Genomic DNA, 19,644 nt, shown 5'->3' with positions numbered 1-19,644 from the left:
CAAAACTGAAATACTATCCCATATTAATGTATCAGTAGAAGAAGTTTTAGAACAAATTGATAATGTAATAGTAATTAGTCACCAGGACCAGGTGGTAGTTCTGAAGGAACTCAAATATGAATTAGCAAGACTACTAACTGTAGTATGTAACCTGCTGCTGAAAAAACCTCTGTACCAGATGAATGGAGGGTAGGTAGACTGCAAAATACAATGCCACTATGTAAATCCATGGTATGCCCATACCTTGTGTGCAGTTCTTGTTGCTTCATCTCAAAAAGGGTAGAGTGGAACTGGAAAATGTTCAGAGAAGGGTACCAAAGATTATCAATGGTATGGAATGGCTTCCATACAAGGAAAGACTAAAAACATCACTGCTGTTCAGGTTAGAAAAGAGTGGACTAAGCAGGGATACGATAGAGGTCTATAAAATCATGAATGGTATGAAAAAAGTGAATAAGGAAGTATTTACTCCTTCACATAACACTAGAACCAGAGGTCACCTGATGAAATGAATAGGTAGCATGTTTAATACAAACAAGAGAAAGTACTTTTTGACACAATGCACAATTAGCCTGTGTAACTCATTGTCATGGTGACAGGTTTCAGAGTGGTAGCCATGTTAGTCTGTATCAGCAAAAACAACGAGGAGTCCTTGTGGCACCTTAGAGACTAACAAATTTATTTGAGCATAAGCTTTCGTGGGCTAAAACCCACTTAATCAGATGCATGGAGTGAAAAAAACAGTAAGCAGAATATATATTATAGCACATGAAAGGATGAGAGTTCACCTGCACATGTACCAGTGTGATATATGCCACCATGTGCCAGCAATGCCCCTCTGCCATGGTTATTGGCCAACCAGACAGTCTCTACACAAAAAATAAATGGACACAAATCAGATATTAAGAATTGTAACATTCAAAAACCAGTAAGAGAACACTTCAATCTCCTTGGATCCTCAATAACAGACGTAAAAGTGGCAATTCTTCAACAAAAAAAACTTCAAAAACAGACTCCAACAAGAAACTGCAGAACTTGAATTAATTTGCAAACTGGACACCATCAAATTAGGCCTGAATAAAGACTGGGAGGGGGTGGGTCACTATAAAAAGTAATTTTCCCTTTGCTGATACTCACACCTAATTGTCAACTGTTTGAAAGGGACCACCTTGATTACATTGGCCTCGTTATCACTACAAAAGTAATTTTCCCTCCTTTGGTATTCACCCCTGCTTGTCAACTGTTGAGAATAGGCCACTTCCACCTTAATTGAATTGGTTCGTTAGCACTGACCTCCTGCTTGGTAAGGCAACTCCCATCTTTTCATGTGCTATAATATATATTCTGCTTACTGTATTTTTTTCACTCCATGCATCTGATGAAGTGGGTTTTAGCCCACGAAAGATTATGCCCAAATAAATATGTTGGTCTCTAAGGTGCCACAAGGACTTCTTGTTGTTTTTTCATTGTCATAGGATGTTGTAAAGACCAAAAATATAACTGGGTTCAAAAAAGAACTGGATGAGTTCATGGAGAAGTTCATCAATGGCTATTAGCCAAGCTAGTCACGGACCCAACCTCATGCTTAGTGAGACTCTAAACCTCTACTGTCAGAAGCCAGAAGAGGAATCATGGGATGAATCACTCAAACTGCTCTGTCCTGTCCACTCCCCTTGAAGCTCTGGTATGAGCCACTACTGGAGACAGGTGTGTAGATGGGCAACTGGTCTGACCCAGCATGGCAGTTCTTATGTTCTGTCTCTCTCCTTTCCACATCCCATTCCCCACATACTAATCATGGCTTATGGTAAGGAATTGAAGGATGTTCTCCTTTCTCTTTCTCTGTCCATTCATTCTTCCTTATTTCTGGCTGCTTCAAGGTATATATGAGTGGATCTTGCCCATTCTCTTTAACATGAGTCAGACAGGATGGAGAGCATTCCCCTTATCATTGCTCTGGCCATTGTGCCCAAGTCCAGAGCAAAAGAAGGTCTCTGATCAGTCCAGTGGATGTTCCAAGAGAGGTATGCAGGGCCACAAAAAGCCACATTTTGATTCCTGAGCCACTCATTAAATATTAGTTTGCTATAAAGTAGACCTTAGAGAATAGTGGTGTGTCCTTTTATGTAATTTGGCTGAGAGAAAATAATATTTTTAAAAAAATTTAGCAATATGCCTGGTTATATGTAAAAGAATAATTAGGTATGGAGGTCTGTAAGAGAGAATGATATGATCTAGACCTGAATAGTTTAGTTATATCTCTTGTGCAGTCTATAGTCTCCAGATTTGTAATGCTGAAGATAAGGAAAAAAAAGATAAATTGAATTAATTTATTTTGAATTTATACACATGCCTCTGTTTGCATTAATATTAAATTCAATCCAAAATCTAAATAGAAAGACCACAGTCTTAGAAGTTCTCTCAATAGCATCAGCAAATCATTCTTGTTTACCCTACATGCTAATAAAACAGAAACATGACACTCCTGAAAACAAGATTGCAAAATATAGAAAATGTGGTCTGACATATTTTTTTCCCCAAAGGAGGGACTGCCACTAACTAAAGTATTTCTTATGAAGGCTCGATTGCTTAAGATGCAGAATATTAAGAGAGAAAAACACTTTAGGACACAGCCATGTCACCAGCTGTTACTCACTCCTAATGAAATTGTTAAGTGATATTCTTTATAAATAGGTCAGAGAAACTTTCGAATTGTGAAGAATGTTTATCTCTTTATCTGAAATGTTTGTATTAAATTTATAACTGGTAATTCATTAAGCTCATTAGCTCTGACTAGGAGAGCAGAGCTCTATCTGGGATATAGATTTCAGGGCTTTAAATGTCATGTTACATATAAACATGAAGGCAAAGTGTGCAGAAAAATATAGGATCATAATATGGTTAACTGTTTTTTAAGGGAGGCCCTACGGATTAATTAAGATCAATTGGTAGATTCAGATATTTAAACATAAACACAATACATTATGGCTTTTTGTTAACTGTGTTTTAGCAGGTAATAAGAGAATAGATTATGGGGAGTAAAATTCAGTCCAAATTTGATATTTTGTCTTGTTTTGGTTCCAACTCCCAACTGTAACTCACCCTCTTTTGTGCTTAAAACTAAATTAAAGCACAACCAACTTTTACAAAAAGACCTGGTATATCTTTGGGTAACCTGCCTGAGTTTCAGGTTTGTAGGAAAACCTGAATGCAGGTGAGTTTTAGGTTCATTATGAAAGATTCATATAGCTCTGATAATTTCCTGGGGTCATGTGTTATGCTTCTGTCAATTACAGTTTTGTACACTTTTCTCCTGGGAAAAAAAGAGGGGACTGAAAGAAATTAAGGCCCCAATCCAAGCAGCAAAATCAGGACCAAAATATTTATGTAGCCTTCTAGTCATGGAAGGCTTGGGGATAGCCATTACAATTTCTGGAACATGATAGACTAGAACTGGGAAAAGAACCTAATGTATCTCTTATTTCTCTCACTGACTTGCAATGTGGCCTTGGGCTCATTATTAATGTCTCTGTGCTTCAATTTCCCTATCTGTAAAATGGGGATAATGCTACCCGTCTTTTTAAACTGCTTTGAGATCCTGTGAATGAAGTGTTCTAGATAAGCTCAGAAGGCTTATATATATGCCAGTTGATTTTAGCTTAATTTGCCAGAGTTGCATTGCAAACATTAGGACTAGGAATGATCCTAAAGTCTGTTCATTCTCAGTGGGAACCAGGTTTTCAAAAACTTCATTTTTCTTTAATATATAAAATACACATATACATATATACACACTGCACATGTCCTGTCAACAGATTGTTTCCGTCTATCCTTAACATGTAAACCTTGTTTGATTTGGTACAATTATATCAAGCTGATTCTAAGTTGTAAATGAATATATTTTCAGATATCTCGTCATAGAAGGAATCATTCCCAACATAACTTAATACTCACAGACATCATTAGCCCAAAGGAACACATGGTAAGCAATTGTATCACAGAATCTATGTATTGCTTTGCTTATTTACTTTAAATGGTTTTAATGGAAATATAGTATGTGTTTATAGATGAACACTTGACACTCTGGATGCTTTAATATGTTAATGGGGTAGAAAGAAGTAAAAATATGTGGAAAGTTTGTTACTTAATAGAAATTATAATGTTAGAAACGACAAAGCATTTTAATTAATGATATACAATTTCAATTTGCTATTGAATCAGGAGCACTAGGCTGACATTTCAGCAATACTAATAGTTGGATGTTAATTAACTGCTTATATTTCTTTTCCAAAAATATTAGTTTGGATTAGCAGAATAAGCAAAATTAAGGGAACATACTACGTGTGAATTTGTTTTTAGTAATGTTTGAGATTTAGTGAAGAGAAAAATATATATTGAGAAGAGTGAAGCCAGTTTTGTGCCTTTGCCTATGCTACTGTGTTTTAACTTAATTTTTTATACATAATTAATTACCTGTAGAATTTTACTGTAGAAAAACAGAGGCAAATTAAAAGATTATATTTTTTAAAAGAACATTAACATGAAAATCCAGAATCATCCAGCTAATGATATTGACTTCAAAGGGACTTTTGTCTGACTAAAGTCTTCAGAATTTGGCCCAGTTCCCATGTATAATCCAGTTCAGGAAAGCTTTGGAAACCATAGCTGATATAGTATTAATTATATTTTCTGATACTGTTTTCCAATAACATTAGCAGCCCACCTCACTCTTGCATATATTAATACATAGAAATATGTGAGTGTACATCCCTGTCTGTGATAGCTACACACAATTATACACACTACACAGACACACACAAGTGTGTATATATATAAATTTCATATTTAATACTTTTTTAAGTACAGAAAGAAGCAGCCCTAGGCTTCCAGTACCTTATTTTTATGTTAATTCTTTCAGGGTATTTTGGATTATTCTCTCAACCTTTCCTCAGCTGGAAAGGTGCAGGAAGGTCAACAACTCAAAAACAAATGATGAATATTCACTGAGGCAGAAAGAAAAGAGAGTACTATAAGGACATTTCATGATTTTGTAACCCCATGTCATCCATCAGATGAAGGACTGGAAGAATAAACTGAATTGTCCTAGAAGGATTTCTGTGAAATCACATAAGACAAGATAAGGGACATTAGCAGATGGACTTTGCTATACATGTGCATATATTGCTTTATACGTATATGTACATAGAAAGAGTGGTACCTTTAAAACCTTTTCAATTGCCTTAGTAACTAAAAAATGGTACTGCAGTATTCCCATGGTATTCTCTGTACTAATTATGGGGAATATCAATGAATACTGCGATAACATCAAATTATCAAAGACAACTGTAATATTTTTAAAGGCAATCATTGTACTTATTAAATCAGAATAATATACACCTCTACCCCAATATAACGCTGTCCTCGGGAGCAAAAAAATCTTACTGCATTATAGGTGAAACCGCATTATATTGAACTTGCTTTGATGTGCTGGAGTGCGCAGCCTCCACCCCCACCTCCCCCGGAGCACTGCTTTACACGTTATAGCCAAATTCGTGTTATATCAGGTCGTGTTATATCGGGGTAGAGGCTTATAAGCAACTACCGTATATAGAAATAAGGAGCCTTCTGAATATTACCTGGAGGATTTCCAGTGCCAGGATAAACCATGAGATTGGAATACTAGTTCTTGTGTTTTTGAAATATCTAAGTTAGAACCAGGGCCGGCTCCAGGCCCCAGTGCGCCAAGTGCATGCTTGGGGCGGCATGCCAAGAGGGGTGCTCTGCAGGTTGCCGGGAGGGCAGCAGGCGGCTCTGGTGGACCTCCCGCAGGCGTTCCTGCAGAGGGTCCGCTGGTCTCACTGCTCCAGTGGAGCTTCCACAGGCACACCTGCGGGAGGTCCACTGGAGCCGCTGGACCAGCGGACCCTCCGCAGGGACACCTGCAGGAAGTCCACCGGAACCGCAGGACCGGCGAGTGGCAGAGCACCCTCCGCAGCGTGCTGCCGTGCTTGGGGCAGAGAAATGGCTAGAGCCCACCCTGGTTAGAACTAGACATCTAAGTTAAAACGAGATGGGTTTCAGCTGTGCAGTTTGGATTTGAATTCCCTAGATCCCTCAGTTTTGATGGTGTATTCATTTGCTCTTCCAGTTCAGGATTGTTATAGAGAGGGGTCTGAGCAGCAACGTTCTAATCTGGAAATGAGTCCTGTTCTTAAATCCCCCAAATTTCAAGATAGGGATTGTTCAAACTGAGTATTGAAATTCAACATTGCTTCTATTTGTGTTCAAATATAATACCAATCTTGATATAGTGATGGGCAAACCTTGAAATGATCAAAATTTGGATCTGGTTTGGGGAAGTGATCAACAACTTGTTGATTAGTAAAAGCTCCTCCCAGCTGCCATTTCCAGATGGATGGAAACATTCGGAGAATAACCTTCTCATCTGACATTTAGCACCGCTGGCCCTGACTACACACCAGAAGCGTAAAGCAACAAAAATTGAAGGATGAGAAAGGATGGAAAATGATCCAGGGGGTTGTTACAAGTATGACTGAAAAGTAGGAGGATATTGGGGTTAGTTCTTACTTTATCTGAAATTATTCTCCCTTCTCTAGCTAGATGGAATGATGATGTAATTCTGGCGAACAATGCCTGTAGTCCTAAATGTTTTTTTCTCTACACTCCATATTGACACCCAGGGATTTACATGGAACATCCAACAAGGGATGTGGTAAATTTTTAAATCAGTATTGGATGTTTTTCTAAAATACATGCTCTAGGAATTATTTTGGGGAAGTTCTATGGGCTGTGCTATACAGAAAGTCAGGCCAGATAATCCCAATGGACTCTTCTGGCCTTGGAAGCTATGAATGGAATAAGTGCAAGTTATAGGAATTTGTGTGTGCCTTTTCTACATGTTCAGATGAGGCTATCACCCAAAATGTTGTCTGTAAGCATACAGGTTTTCAGTATGCATGTACAAACATGTATGTATATGCAGTGTACACAGTATTGTATATTCCAAACTAAAACTCTCATGAGAAACTGAAGTACCCTTTGGGTGCTACTGTATACACCATTCTGTTTATATAGTCATATTTTTGTACAGTAAAAACAGACTTGTATATTTGATTTTATCATCCTCCCTTATATATAAAACATGTTTTCTATTGCTATATATAACCCTACAAAAGGCTAAAGCCTATGACAGTTTTTAGGAAATCATCTGCTCCACACTGAGCTGTGATGGCTCAGCAGAGACTATAGGAAGTTAACCAGCATCCTCCTGGGACATTACTTCATAAGTGACTGAAGGTGAAGACAGTCATCTTCTAAATCACTAGTCTCCCTTCTGACACCATTTATGTGTTCCTTTCATGCTCTTTTCCAAGTACTAACCCGGTGGGATCCTGTTTAGCTAGTGCAATCTGATGGGTTCACAGGTCACGGTGATTTAGCTGAAGGCCAAAATAAAAGTTTCTTCAACATACACTAAAACAATTGCCCAACTCCTTCAATAAGGTGTGGTTACTTTTTGTTGCACTCCCATCATAATCTAGCCATAAAGTTGGTGAAACTAACCCCTCAATTTCCCGAGTATAAGGACGATCATCTAGTGACATCAATCTGACATAGGAATTCTTACACTACTGAATTTCCTTGCTGCTGGTTTAACAAATAAAAGAGTATGTGACTGTGTGGGGGGCGGGGGATGTTCAAGGAGAGGAGTGACCCAGGATGCCCCTGTATTCTGCCAATCCTCAACTGCAATTTTGGCCCCCTTTCAGTATTGCAGCCTGGTGTAATTTAGAGCAATCCTTAGGCTGCTTTAACACTACACAAGGAGAACTGGCTTTCACAGAGAAGCCCTGGGATTGGGGAATTACAAAGGTGAGATTTAAATCTCTCTCTCTCACACACATACACACTATTTGTGCTCTGACCAGTTTGGCCTCACCAGATGTTCTGGCCCAGTTTTGGTAGATACATACAAGTTGTGGTGTTTTCATTTGTAATTCCAGCTCAAGATTGTGGTGTCAGTGATGAGCTACTCACAGTGTGCTTTCCCTGGGTTATGTCACTAGAACATTTTGGTGCAATTGTAAATTTAAGAACAAATGCTGCCCTCACATTAACATAAACAATTCCCATTTGAGTGTGACCTTTTAATGGCTGCAAGAGGTGAGGGCCTTTGTATTACATCTGATTGGAAAGACAGCACCCCTAAAAGCATAATGCCTTTTTGCACCTTACAATGGTCTTGAATTAGTACTGACTCAAAGGGAAAAGTGCCACCTATAGACGTGCACTTTCATTAGATAATTTTTTGGAGGTCTGCCATTCATATACCTGACCCTAGGTAGCTTATAAGAGCTAAAGTTTTCACAGCAGAGGGTGCTATGGCTCTAGGATCATATACCTTCTACATAGCTTATAAGCAAATATAAAATTCCTATAGACATTTCATATAACTTAAGATGTATTAGTGAACCAATATGATACATTTTAACCAATGTTTCACTTATAACCAGAAACTTTACTTGCACTTAAACAGGTTTTTTTCAGATATAATGTTCAGAGTTTCTTTTCCATTTTATTACTTTATATTTGATTGATATTAAAGATAACTTGCCAGCACTTGAAAGGAACTGACCATAGATAACTAAAATAAGAATAAGTGATAAATTCCTACAACACTAGGACATTTCTATATACAGAGTCTTGTAGCATGTACTAAATAAATTGGTTCATATTAATAAAATATAGGGTTATGATATAAATATTCTTTCTTGCAGGTAGTAGAAAAAGAAGGATATCTTCTAAAAGCTAAAATTGCAGATGGAGGCAAGAAGTTAAGGTATTGTGCATTTTATGTTGTGCCAATTATATAACATTTAATCAGAAGTCATACGGGCCATATCATGAATATCAGAAGTGGCCAGTGTCTGGCATATGAACCAAATGCAATCCACAGTTTTACTATTCTGCACATGGGTGCTCTCATGTTTAATATGTTGTTGTAGCTTGCTGAGGCTACAGCTCTCAGAATACAGTTGATATAAACTGCCAGGCTATATCATATGATGTGGCCATGAGCCCTGCTTCCATATTAAAAATGGGGACAGCTGCAATTCTGTTCCATTTTATGCACATTAGGTGCAGCCTTTGGGCTCCAGGCAAATAGATAATGCAGCTTTCAGCTGGAGAACATTTGGGCACAGCTGGTGTGGACTTCGGGGGTGTGATCTGGACACCCATATAATTGCTGCTTCCATATAGGCACCTAGGGTAAGACTTTTAAAAACTGTCAGAGCTGACCTATCTCTGCTGCTGTTGAAGTCAAAGGGAGTTTCACTATTGATTTCAGTGGGAGCACAGTTAGGTAAACACTGAGAACTAAGGAAAATCCTATCTCTGTAGGTACCTGAATGGCAGCAGAACGGACACAATTCATTCCACCTTCTGGAGGATTATTAGCTAATAGATATGATATATTATAATATTCCATCTGATGAAAGATCTACGTTTTAAAGTTCCTAACTGTCTACATAGTAATAAACCATGTGGGTCTTTTGGGTCAGTGACCCAGGATGTTTGAAAGCAAATACTCTTTTGCTCTTATATATGTTGTATGACCCCTCAACATCTCTGAGGCATTATATTTTTTCTGGTAGCAAAATCCTATATACAAAGTAAATGTAACCAAAAAACAAATTGCTATACAGAAATGATCAGAACTGACCAAAACAGAGACATTCACAAGTAAACCAAAGGTCTGATTAAGCTTTCCCTTAAAGCTGTATAAAGATGGAGTAAGACCACTGAAGTGTCTATCTTTGTCATTCTCTGTCACTCCTTGGTTTTGGTTTTCGACTGAAGACTTCTGCAAAATGTTGAGTCTCAGTTATGAGCTCTAAAAAGGGGTCAAACTTGGGCTAAGTATTATCTTCTCCAGTGGCTGTTTCACGAGGGGAGTTCCTCAACAGAGCATGCCTTACCTCCCTCCTATAAGTTTGTCAGAGACATTGTTCTGTGAGCTGTCTTGTTAGGTTGAGAATGAAGAGGGGGGTGTGCTGTAGCTAGTACCCAACCCATGAGGGATGAAAACCACAGCCTTGAATTGACACGGAAAGCAAACTGGGAGCCCTGGAAAGTGCAGATATTGCTCAGGATGGGGCTGTTGTTTTAATAACTGGACTTGTGTCTTTTCTCCTTTCAACACAAGATATGGTGTTACAATCATCCAATCTGGAGGTGACAAACACATGGCTCACTGTGGCCAGATCCTAGTTTGAGAAGAAGCAGCATAGTTTCCTGGCAATCTTGGACTGCATTCATTTCTTAGAACTGTTATGCAGTATTAGTGATGAGTTGAGTCAGCCTCAAGGTCTCATTCTATGCTGATGACCTAAGTACAAAGGAGTATCAGTTGAAACTTAGAAAATCGCAAAAAAGCAAATTAATTCAATCAGACATTTAACATTACTTAAACAAAGGGTATGTATGAGTAAGAAGTGGGGCTTTGTATATGTTAATACCATGTAGTATTCAGAACAGAAACCCATGCAGAATATTTGTTTCCAACTCATGTGGTTATACATGGAACATTCAGAATATTATTATTGCATTTATAAACATGGCATTGTCCGTTCAGATTTTAAAAGCACTACTGTATTAAAGACGGAGCAATTGTGAACAGTGTTGGTGTTATAATGTGCTGCCATCAGGTGTCCATTTGCTAGAATGCAAATACTCCAGCTGCTGCAAGGCTGATGTATTAAGTGTATTGCTTCAATTTACAATATGAAGATGTCAGATTTCACCCTTTGGTGATCTGCCACCATTTTTTTGACTTTATATAAAACAATTCTATTGATTCAAAAAGATTATTTTATGCAATATACTTTTTGGTTTTCAGTTTGAATCTTTCTGCATACTAATATTGAGGACTATCTGTCTCTGTGGACGAAAAACAGACAAAGATAACTTTTTTGGGGGGGGTCTATGTATTCTTTATCCATCTTCTCCCTCTCCTTATTTAGCCCTTACTGCTCATTCACCGGGAGTGAATTTTTTAAAGCTGTGGAATATGCATCTGGAAAAGACTACAGTCGCTGATGAATTGACTTTCCCAAAGGGCTTGAAAACCTTGCCCACACTTTTACATGTCCAGTGAAATTCTATATATGAATGTCCATCTGTAGAAAAATCAGTTAACCCCCCAAACTATATTTGACCTTATTAAGGTCTGTCTAAGCACTTCATAAACAAAAACTGCTCTTGTGAATTAACAGTTAAAGGTAAATAAGTAGAAACCATGAAGTTTTGATTTAAAGATAATTTTTAATTTAAGGAGAATGGTAGGGAAAAAAACCATCTTGTCTTGAAGCCATACGCAAATATGATATAGTCATTATCTTGTCTGATTCTGATTCTGCTACACAGTATCCTGCAAGAACACTCTGAATCTTCATATGTCATAAGGGGTTGAACCAACCTTTTTCCCCTAAAAAAAGAGAATTCAGAGTTCAGTAACACTGCTTGTTGCCACATGGCACTAAAGTCTTGATGCAGAATGCTTTGAAATTACTGTATCTGAGATATGGTCTCAACTCAGTATTCCATAACACTAACAATCCATGCTTACATGCAATATATAGATGCAGTTGTTGTTAGCTAACCGCACACATGCATCATCAGGAACATACCTCCAATTACAGTTCTTGTGAAGCTCAGTTCTTTCACTTCTCAAGGGATCCTTCAAAATTATTTTTCAGTTTTCCTCTATTTTTCTTCCACACTGTGGCAGGGTGACGACTCACTAGCGCGGCGCCTCCTGCTGGCTGCCTTGGGAATTAGCTCTTTCCAGCCCAGAGCGCCCTCTACAGGCTGGTGTCTTTCCCGCCGCTGGCTCCCTGTGTCCGTCACGGACCCCGAAGCCCCTCTACTTCAGGGATCTGCCCGCAGCAGCAACCCACTGTCTCTGGGTCTTCCCTCTCAGGGGAACCCCCAACCGTCTATCCCCACCGTGCCTCAGTGGCTACTGCCAGTCATCATCTAGTCCCCGCTCCCTGGGGTGGACTGCAGTTGGTAAACCACTCATCATCTGCAAGGGAGTTAGGACCTGCTGTCTTTGCCTATCTCTGGGCTGCCACTCTGCAGCCCCTTTTGTAGGCCCTTTACCAAGGCCTGCAGCCTGGGGTTTTGCAGGCTGGAGCTCCTCAGCTTCCTCTGCCCTTCTCCAGCACTGTTTACCCTAGGTACCCTTCTCAGCTCCCAGGCAGCCAGGTCCTTCTCTCTCAAAAAGCCAGAGAAAGACTCTCTTCCAGTCTCTGGCCTCAGCCCTCTTACAGGGCCAGCCGTGACCTGACTGGGGCATGGCCCCACCTGTGGCTGCTTTCCCCTAATCAGCCTAGCTTTTCACCTACCCCAGCCCTCTTTCAGGACTGTTTTAAGGTCCCAGGTCACCCCGCTAACACACCCTTTAGCTTCACTCTGGATTTCAGGCTGAGATGAACCCTAAAACTCAAAGTGAAACTCGGGGTGTGTTTGGACTTCAATCACAGAGTCAGACAGTTGCTCATGTAGACATACCTGAGCAAGCTTTAATCTAGTTATCTTGGGTAACAGAGCAGTGACTCTGCAGCAGCAGAGACTTCAGTGTAGTCAGAGACTACAGCCCTGCTAGTAATTACCCACAGGCTTCAGGGTTCAGCCCACCCTGAAACCCGTGCTGCCTTGGCTTGCTGATATAGTACCTGAGCTAGCTAGATTAAAGCTAACTCCAGTAGGACTACACAAGCTTCAACCCCACTCTGTGATTGCAGAGTAGACATACACGCAGTCAAAACAACAGTCTTTTATGTGGCTTTGTGCAAAAGCAAATTTCACATCTTCAGTGCAAAATTGTAAATAGCTCCAGGTTCTTTTGAAGCTGGGCCCCCATTAACAGGAAAGGTTGCAAACGTTCGGGAACCTTCTGATGAATCTGATCTGAGTTCTGAGTTTGTCAGGAGACTTGAAATTCAGTAGGTTTTGAGTATCCTTGTGAATATTTTACAAGGCTTTTCTTGCGAATCCCAGCACCCACAGCACAAGTTTTATGTTGATGAATCAAATAAAGCCAACTTATGTACTCTTGAGCAAGCCTGATTATATGTCTACTAGAGAGGAGGCTCTGGTACACATGAATGCAAATCTCTTGCATACTGGCCCATATCTTTCTCTCCACTATCTTTGCTTGAGTAGACTAGGCCCAGCAAGTGCTTTCAATCTGAAGTCTACTGCTAATTCATGTATGGATTCATTATGAAACACATACTGGATTGACACTGGATAGGTCAAATAACCCACCCGATATTGCCTCAGATGTCCTCGTTGGGAATGTAAAATACTAGGGACGTCAACCAAAATCATTGATCATTGCATACTGGCAGAGGGCCAGTACAAAGGCATACAGGCCCAGATCTAGTAGAGGGGGCAGTAGAAAGGACACTGTCATTGAAGCTTTTTCAGTAAAAAAAAAAAGGAGCTGCAGGTAAGGTTTGGCTGGAGAACCCTTTCCCTTGGTTTTTACTGGTAGCCATTTTTGATGCCACCTCATAAGGATATTGTGAGGATTAATTAGCAGAGCTGGTTGAAGTGTTTATTGCAAATAATGGTCCATATCTTCAGCTATTGTGAATCAGCACAGTTTATATCAGCTAAGGATCTGACCCAGTTATTCACTGTGAATTTGAGGGATTCTCCTAAATCATTTATACACATAAGTTCTATTGACTTTCAGTAGGACCTATGTTCCTGTGTTATTTTGGGTACTTTGGAAAATCCCACTTTTAGCCTTCTTTTTTGGTTAGCAAGTCTTCACAAATGGATCCACATTTTCTTCAAATGTGTTTGCTTTTGGTAAATATTCACCAAATAAACTGGGTGAATAATTTTCAGCTTCTGGGTTGTTCACGGATTGTTGCCTTCAGATATTTGGTTTTGTTGCTCATTATTTATATAGGGTGGGTAGTCACGAATATGCCTGAGGTCAAATCCTGGCTGCATTAATGTCAGTGAGAGTTTTGTCTTTGATTTCAATGCAGCCAGGATTTCACCCAAGGTATTATTTCTGCTCCTTTATAGAATGACTGAAATATATTAAATAAGAGAGTAATCAATAGTGAATTGTGATTAATTCATAGATTCATAGACTTAAGGTCAGAAGGGACCATTATGGTCATCTAGCCTGACCTCCTGCACAATGCAGGCCACAGAATCTCACCCACCAACTTCTGTAACAAGCCCCTAACCTATGTCTGAGTTATTGAGGTCCTCAAATCGTGGTTTAAAGACCTCAAGGTGCAGAGAATCCTCCAGCAAGTGACCCTTGCCCCACGCTGCAGAGGAAGGCGAAAAACCTCCAGGGCCTCTGTCAATCTTCCCTGGAGGAAAATTCCTTCCTGACCCCAAATATGGTGATCAGTTAAACCCTGAGCATGTGGGCAAGACTCACAAGCCAGCACCCAGGAAAGAATTCTCTGTAGTAATTCAGATCCCACCCATTCTAACATCCCATCACAGAACATTGGGCATATTTACCTGCTAATCAAAGATCAATTAATTGCCAAAATCAGGCTATACCATCATACCATCCCTTCCATAATCTTATCAAGCTTAGTCTTGAAGCCAGATATGTCTTTTGCCTCAACTACTCCCCTTGGAAGGCTGTTCCAGAACTTCACTCCTCTAATGGTTAGAAACCTTCATCTAATTTCAAGTCTAAACTTCCTAGTGTCTAGTTTATATCCATTTGTTCTTGTACTAAGCTTAAATAATTCCTTTCCCTCCCTGATATTTATCCATCTGATATATTTATAAAGAGCAATCATATCTCCCCTCAGTTTTCTTTTGGTTAGGCTAAACAAGCCAAGCTCTTTGAGTCTCCTTTCGTAAGACAGGTTTTCCATTCCTCGGATCATCCTAGTAGCCCTTCTCTGTACCTGTTCCTGTTTGAATTCATCCTTCTTAAACATGGGAGACCAGAACTGCATACAATATTCCAGATGAGGTCTCACCAGTGCCTTGTATAACGGTACTAACACCTCCTTATCTTTACTGGAAATACCTCGCCTGATGCATCCTAAAACCGCATTAGCTTTTTTAACGGACATATGACATTGTCGGCTCATAGTCTTCCTGTGATCAATCAATACTCCAAGGTCCTTCTCTCCTCTGTTGCTTCCAACTGATGTGTCCCCAATTTATAACCAAAATTCTTGTTATTAATCCCTAAATGCGTGACCTTGCACTTTTCATTATTAAATTTCATTCTATTACTATTACTCCAATTTACAAGGTCATCCAGATCTTCCTGTATTATATCCGGGTCCTTCTTAGTGTTAGCAATACCTCCCAGCTTTGCGTCATCTGCAAACTTTATTAGCACATTCCCACTTTTTGTGCCAAGGTCAATAATAAAAAGATTAAATAAGATTGGTCCCAAAACCAGTCCCTGAGGAATTCCACTAGTAACCTGCTTCCAGCCTGACAGTTCACTTTTCAATATGACCCATTGTAATGTCCCCTTTAACCAGTTCCTTATCCACCTTTCAATTTTCATATTGATCCCCATCTTTTCCAATTCAACTAATTCCCCATGTGGAACCATATCAAATGCCTTACTGAAATTGAAGTAAATTAGATCCACTGTGTTTCCTTTGTCTAAAAAATCTGTTACCTTCTCAAAGAAGGAGATCAGGTTGGTTTGGCACAATCTATCTTTTGTAAAACCATGTTGTATTTTGTCCCAATTACCATTGACCTCAATGTCCTTAACTACTTTCTCCTTCAAAAATTTTTCCAAGATCTTGCATACTACAGATGTCAAACTAACAGGCCTGCAGCTACTCAGATCACTTTTTTTTCCCTTTCTTAAAAATAGGAATTATGTTAGCAATTCTCAAGTCATACAGTACAACCCCTGAGTTTACTAATTCATTAAAAATTTTTGCTAATGGGCTTGCAGTTTCATGTGCCAGTTCCTTTAATATTCTTGGATGAAGATTATCTGGGTCTTCAACTACTTGGTGAAGGAATCCATCAGCTATCACATCCAGAAAAATCTGAGCCCTATTATTACTAGAACTTCTTCTCCAGTCTATATCTGGGAAGTTAAAGTCTCCCAGGATCACACAATTCCCATTAGTGTTTACTTCATTAAAAACATTAAAGAGGTCTCCATCCATATCCACATCAGATCCTGGTGGTCTGTAGCAACCCCCAAGCACTATCTCAAGGGAGGTTCTAGTAGCTTTCTTTCCCAATGTGATTTTTTCCCAGACAGACTCTGTCTTATCCCTTCCATTATTTCTTATTTCTTTACAGTTTACCTCATCATTGATATACAATGCTACTCCACCTCCTTTGCCTTTATTTCTGTCTTTCCTAAACAGCACATAGCCTTCAATACCTGTACTCCAGTCATGACTACTATTCCACCATGTTTCTGTTATCCCTATAATATCTGGTTTCACTTCCTGCACCAGTAGCTCTAGTTCCTCCATTTTGTTACCTAGGCTCCTCGCATTAGTGTGCAAACATCTTAAGTTTTGCTGTTTGGCTTCACTGACATTCTTTATCGGATTAGGCACAGACATTCTACCACCTGTATCACCTATTAGACTGGTATCTACACTACCCTTTTTCCTTAAGTCCATTCTCCTACCCACGGCTGTATCCTTTCTTACTTTGTTTTCTTCCCTTTCAATGTTAAATTCTAGCATGGAGATTACCTGGACATCTCTCAATCATCTCCCCCAAATTCCTAGTTTTAAAGCTCTCTTAATCAGTTGTGCCAGCCTCCATCCTAGAAGTCTATTTCCCTCCTTACTCAGGTGAAGTCCAGCCTGAGAGAACAGTCCTCTGTCCATGAATGCTTCCCAGTGGCCATACATCCGAAGCCCTCCTTATAGCACCACAGTCTGAGCCATGTGTTGATCACCATAATATTGTCACACCTTTGTTGCCCTTCTCTAGGAACAAGCAGAATCCCACTGAAGATCACCTGAGCCTTGATTTCCTTAAGCATCTTCCCCGGTCTGGCATAGTCTCCTTTGATACGTTACAGCGAGAATCTAGCCGTATCATTCGTTCCCACATGAAGGACAATCAGCAGATTCTTGCCCGCTCCTGTTAGGATCCTTTTCAGGCTCAGGTCCACATCCTGTATCTTAGCACCAGGCAGATAGCACACCCTTCTGTTCTCCGGATCAGTTCTAGTTACAGGCCTGTCTATTCTTCTCTGTAAGGAGTCCCCAGTCACATAGACCTGCTTTTTCCTGGTGACAGTGTGATTCTCCAGTCTATCCCCTGCAAGTCCTCTCGATTTCTATTGTCTCTTGCAATCCTCTGCAACCCATCCTGTATCCTCCTGGGGCTCATATTTGGTGTTGTCTACATTGACTCTTCACCTCTTCCTATAGGACTAACTGCTCTTCTCTTCTTCCTTGCCCGCTCACCTACAGTGACCACCTGCTGTGCCCTTTCTTCATTTTCCAACTCTGCAAACCTGTTCCTGAGCTCTGTTTCTCCTTCACTGGCCCGTCTCTGCCTGGTTCTCTTAGTCACATGCTTCCACCGTCCACTTTCCTCACCCAGCAGTCTCCCCTCAGAATTCTTTGGTCCTGCTTCCATCTGCAAGTCTGAGCTTTTCCCTTCAGCCTCCTCATGTCTTTGCTCCATCATCCGCTCGAACCCCCTTCTAAACTCGACCAGATTTTCCACCTGCATCTCCTATCCTCGGATCTTTTCTTCCATCAGCTCTATCAGGCAGCACTTCATGCAGGCGAAACTCTTTTCAGATACCCACTCCAGGATCATCTACATGCCTGAGCTTCCACATCCAGTCATCCTCATTGTGTCTTTCACTGCTTCCTCTGTATCGGTCATAGCCTTCCCACCTACAACCTGTTAGTCCAGGAAACACAAACCAAAGCAAACCACCACCATCTACAGCAAAACAAACCCCCAACACGCTCCAGAGCACCACCCCCTCCCTTCACTAGCCTGTCTATTCTTCTGCCTAGGTCTCTTAGGGTATCTCTACACTACAGGATTATTCTGATTTTACGTAAACCGGTTTTGTAAAACAGATTGTATAAAGTCGAGTGCACATGGCCACACAAAGCACAATAATTAGGCGGTGTGCGTCCATATACAGAGGCTAGCTTCGATTTCTGGAGCGATGCACTGTGGGTAGCTATCCCGTAGCTATCCCATAGTTCCCGGAGTCTCCCCCCACCCACTGGAATTCTGGGTTGAGATCCCAATGCATGATGGTGCAAAAACAGTGTCGCGGGTGATTCTGGGTAAATGTTGTCACTCAATCCTTCCTCTGTAAAAGCAACGGTAGACAATCATTTCGTGCTCTTTTTCCCTGGATTGCCCTGGCAGATGCCATAGCATGGCAACCCTGGAGCCTGTTTTGCCTTTTGTCACCGTCACCGTATGTGTACTGGATGCTGCTGACAGAAGCGGTACTGCAGTGCTACACAGCAGCATTCATTTGCCTTTGCAAGGTAGCAGAAATGGTTACCATCCCTATTGCACTGTCTGCCATTGTAATTTGGCGATGAGATGATGGTTTTCAATCATTTTGTACCGTTTGCAATTGGGAATTGGTGATGATGGTTATCAAGCATTTTGTACCATCCGCTGCTGTCATGGGAGCTCCTGGCTGGCCTCGCTGAGGTCGGCCGGGGATGCATGGACAAAAATGGAAATGACTCCCTGGGTCATTCCCTTCTTTATGTTTTGTCTAAAAATAGAGTCAGTCCTGCCTAGAATATAGGGCAAGTCTATAAGAGAGCCAGAGAGCACATCCGCTCCAGGTCAGAGCCCCAGAGATCCCGCAGAAATGATGAGCTGCATGCCATTCTAGAGGGTGCCCCTGCAACAACCCCACCCGTTGCTTCCCTCCTCCCACACCCCTCCTAGGCTACCGTGGCAGTGTCCCCCCATTTGTGTGATGAAGTAATAAAGAATGCAGGAATAAGAAAAACTGATTTTTTAGCGAGATAAAGTGAGGAGGAGGCAGCCTCCAGATGCTATGATAGTCCAGGCAGGACATTAAAGAGTATGGGGGAGAGGAACGCAGCCTCCCGCTGCTATGATAGTCCAGGGAGTACAGAATCTTTTCTTTAGACACAAAAGGGGGGGAGGGGCTGATGGAGCTCAGGCTCCAGCTGCTATGATGAGGACGGTTACCCAGCATTTTGTACCGTCTGCCAGGAATGACAGGGAGTCATTCCCATTTTTACCCCGGCACCCCTGGCTGACCTCACCGAAGTCAGCCAGGAGCACTCATGGAATGATGACGAGGACGGCTATCAGTCATTTTGTACTGTACCGTCTGCTGCCGGGGAGGGGAGGGGAGAGGATGCTGCTGTTTTGCGCTGCAGCACCCCGTCTACCAGCAGCATCCAGTAGACATACGGTTACATTGAAAAGTGGCGAGAAACGATTTTTTTCCCTTTTCTTTGAAGAGGGGAGAGGGTGTAAATTGATGACATATTCCCTGAACTACTGGCGACAATGTTTTTGACCCTTCAGCCATTGGGAGCTCAGCCAAGAATGCAAATGCTTTTTGGAGACTGC

The 19,644-nt window shown here is 40.8% G+C and overlaps 1 protein-coding gene across 5 annotated transcripts in view; it reads left to right on the top strand.

Annotated features, from left to right (window-relative positions):
* Positions 1-19,644, top strand: part of ARHGAP15 (Rho GTPase activating protein 15) — a 457,670-nt gene that overhangs the window by 72,035 nt on the left and 365,991 nt on the right. For 4 of the 5 annotated variants that reach the window (XM_050969300.1, XM_050969297.1, XM_050969299.1 and 1 more), the window contains 2 exons: positions 3,908-3,982; positions 8,799-8,860. In XM_050969300.1, the coding sequence (XP_050825257.1) occupies positions 3,908-3,982; positions 8,799-8,860 (137 nt within the window). The remainder of the gene's footprint in view (positions 1-3,907; positions 3,983-8,798; positions 8,861-19,644) is intronic. The other variant, XM_050969301.1, reaches the window with a different exon arrangement.

Source organism: Gopherus flavomarginatus, chromosome 10 (assembly GCF_025201925.1).
Source record: "Gopherus flavomarginatus isolate rGopFla2 chromosome 10, rGopFla2.mat.asm, whole genome shotgun sequence".
Lineage (NCBI taxonomy): Eukaryota > Metazoa > Chordata > Testudines > Testudinidae > Gopherus > Gopherus flavomarginatus.
The sequence above is the reverse complement of the archived record's forward strand: the minus strand, read 5'-3'. Positions and strand labels throughout refer to the sequence as shown.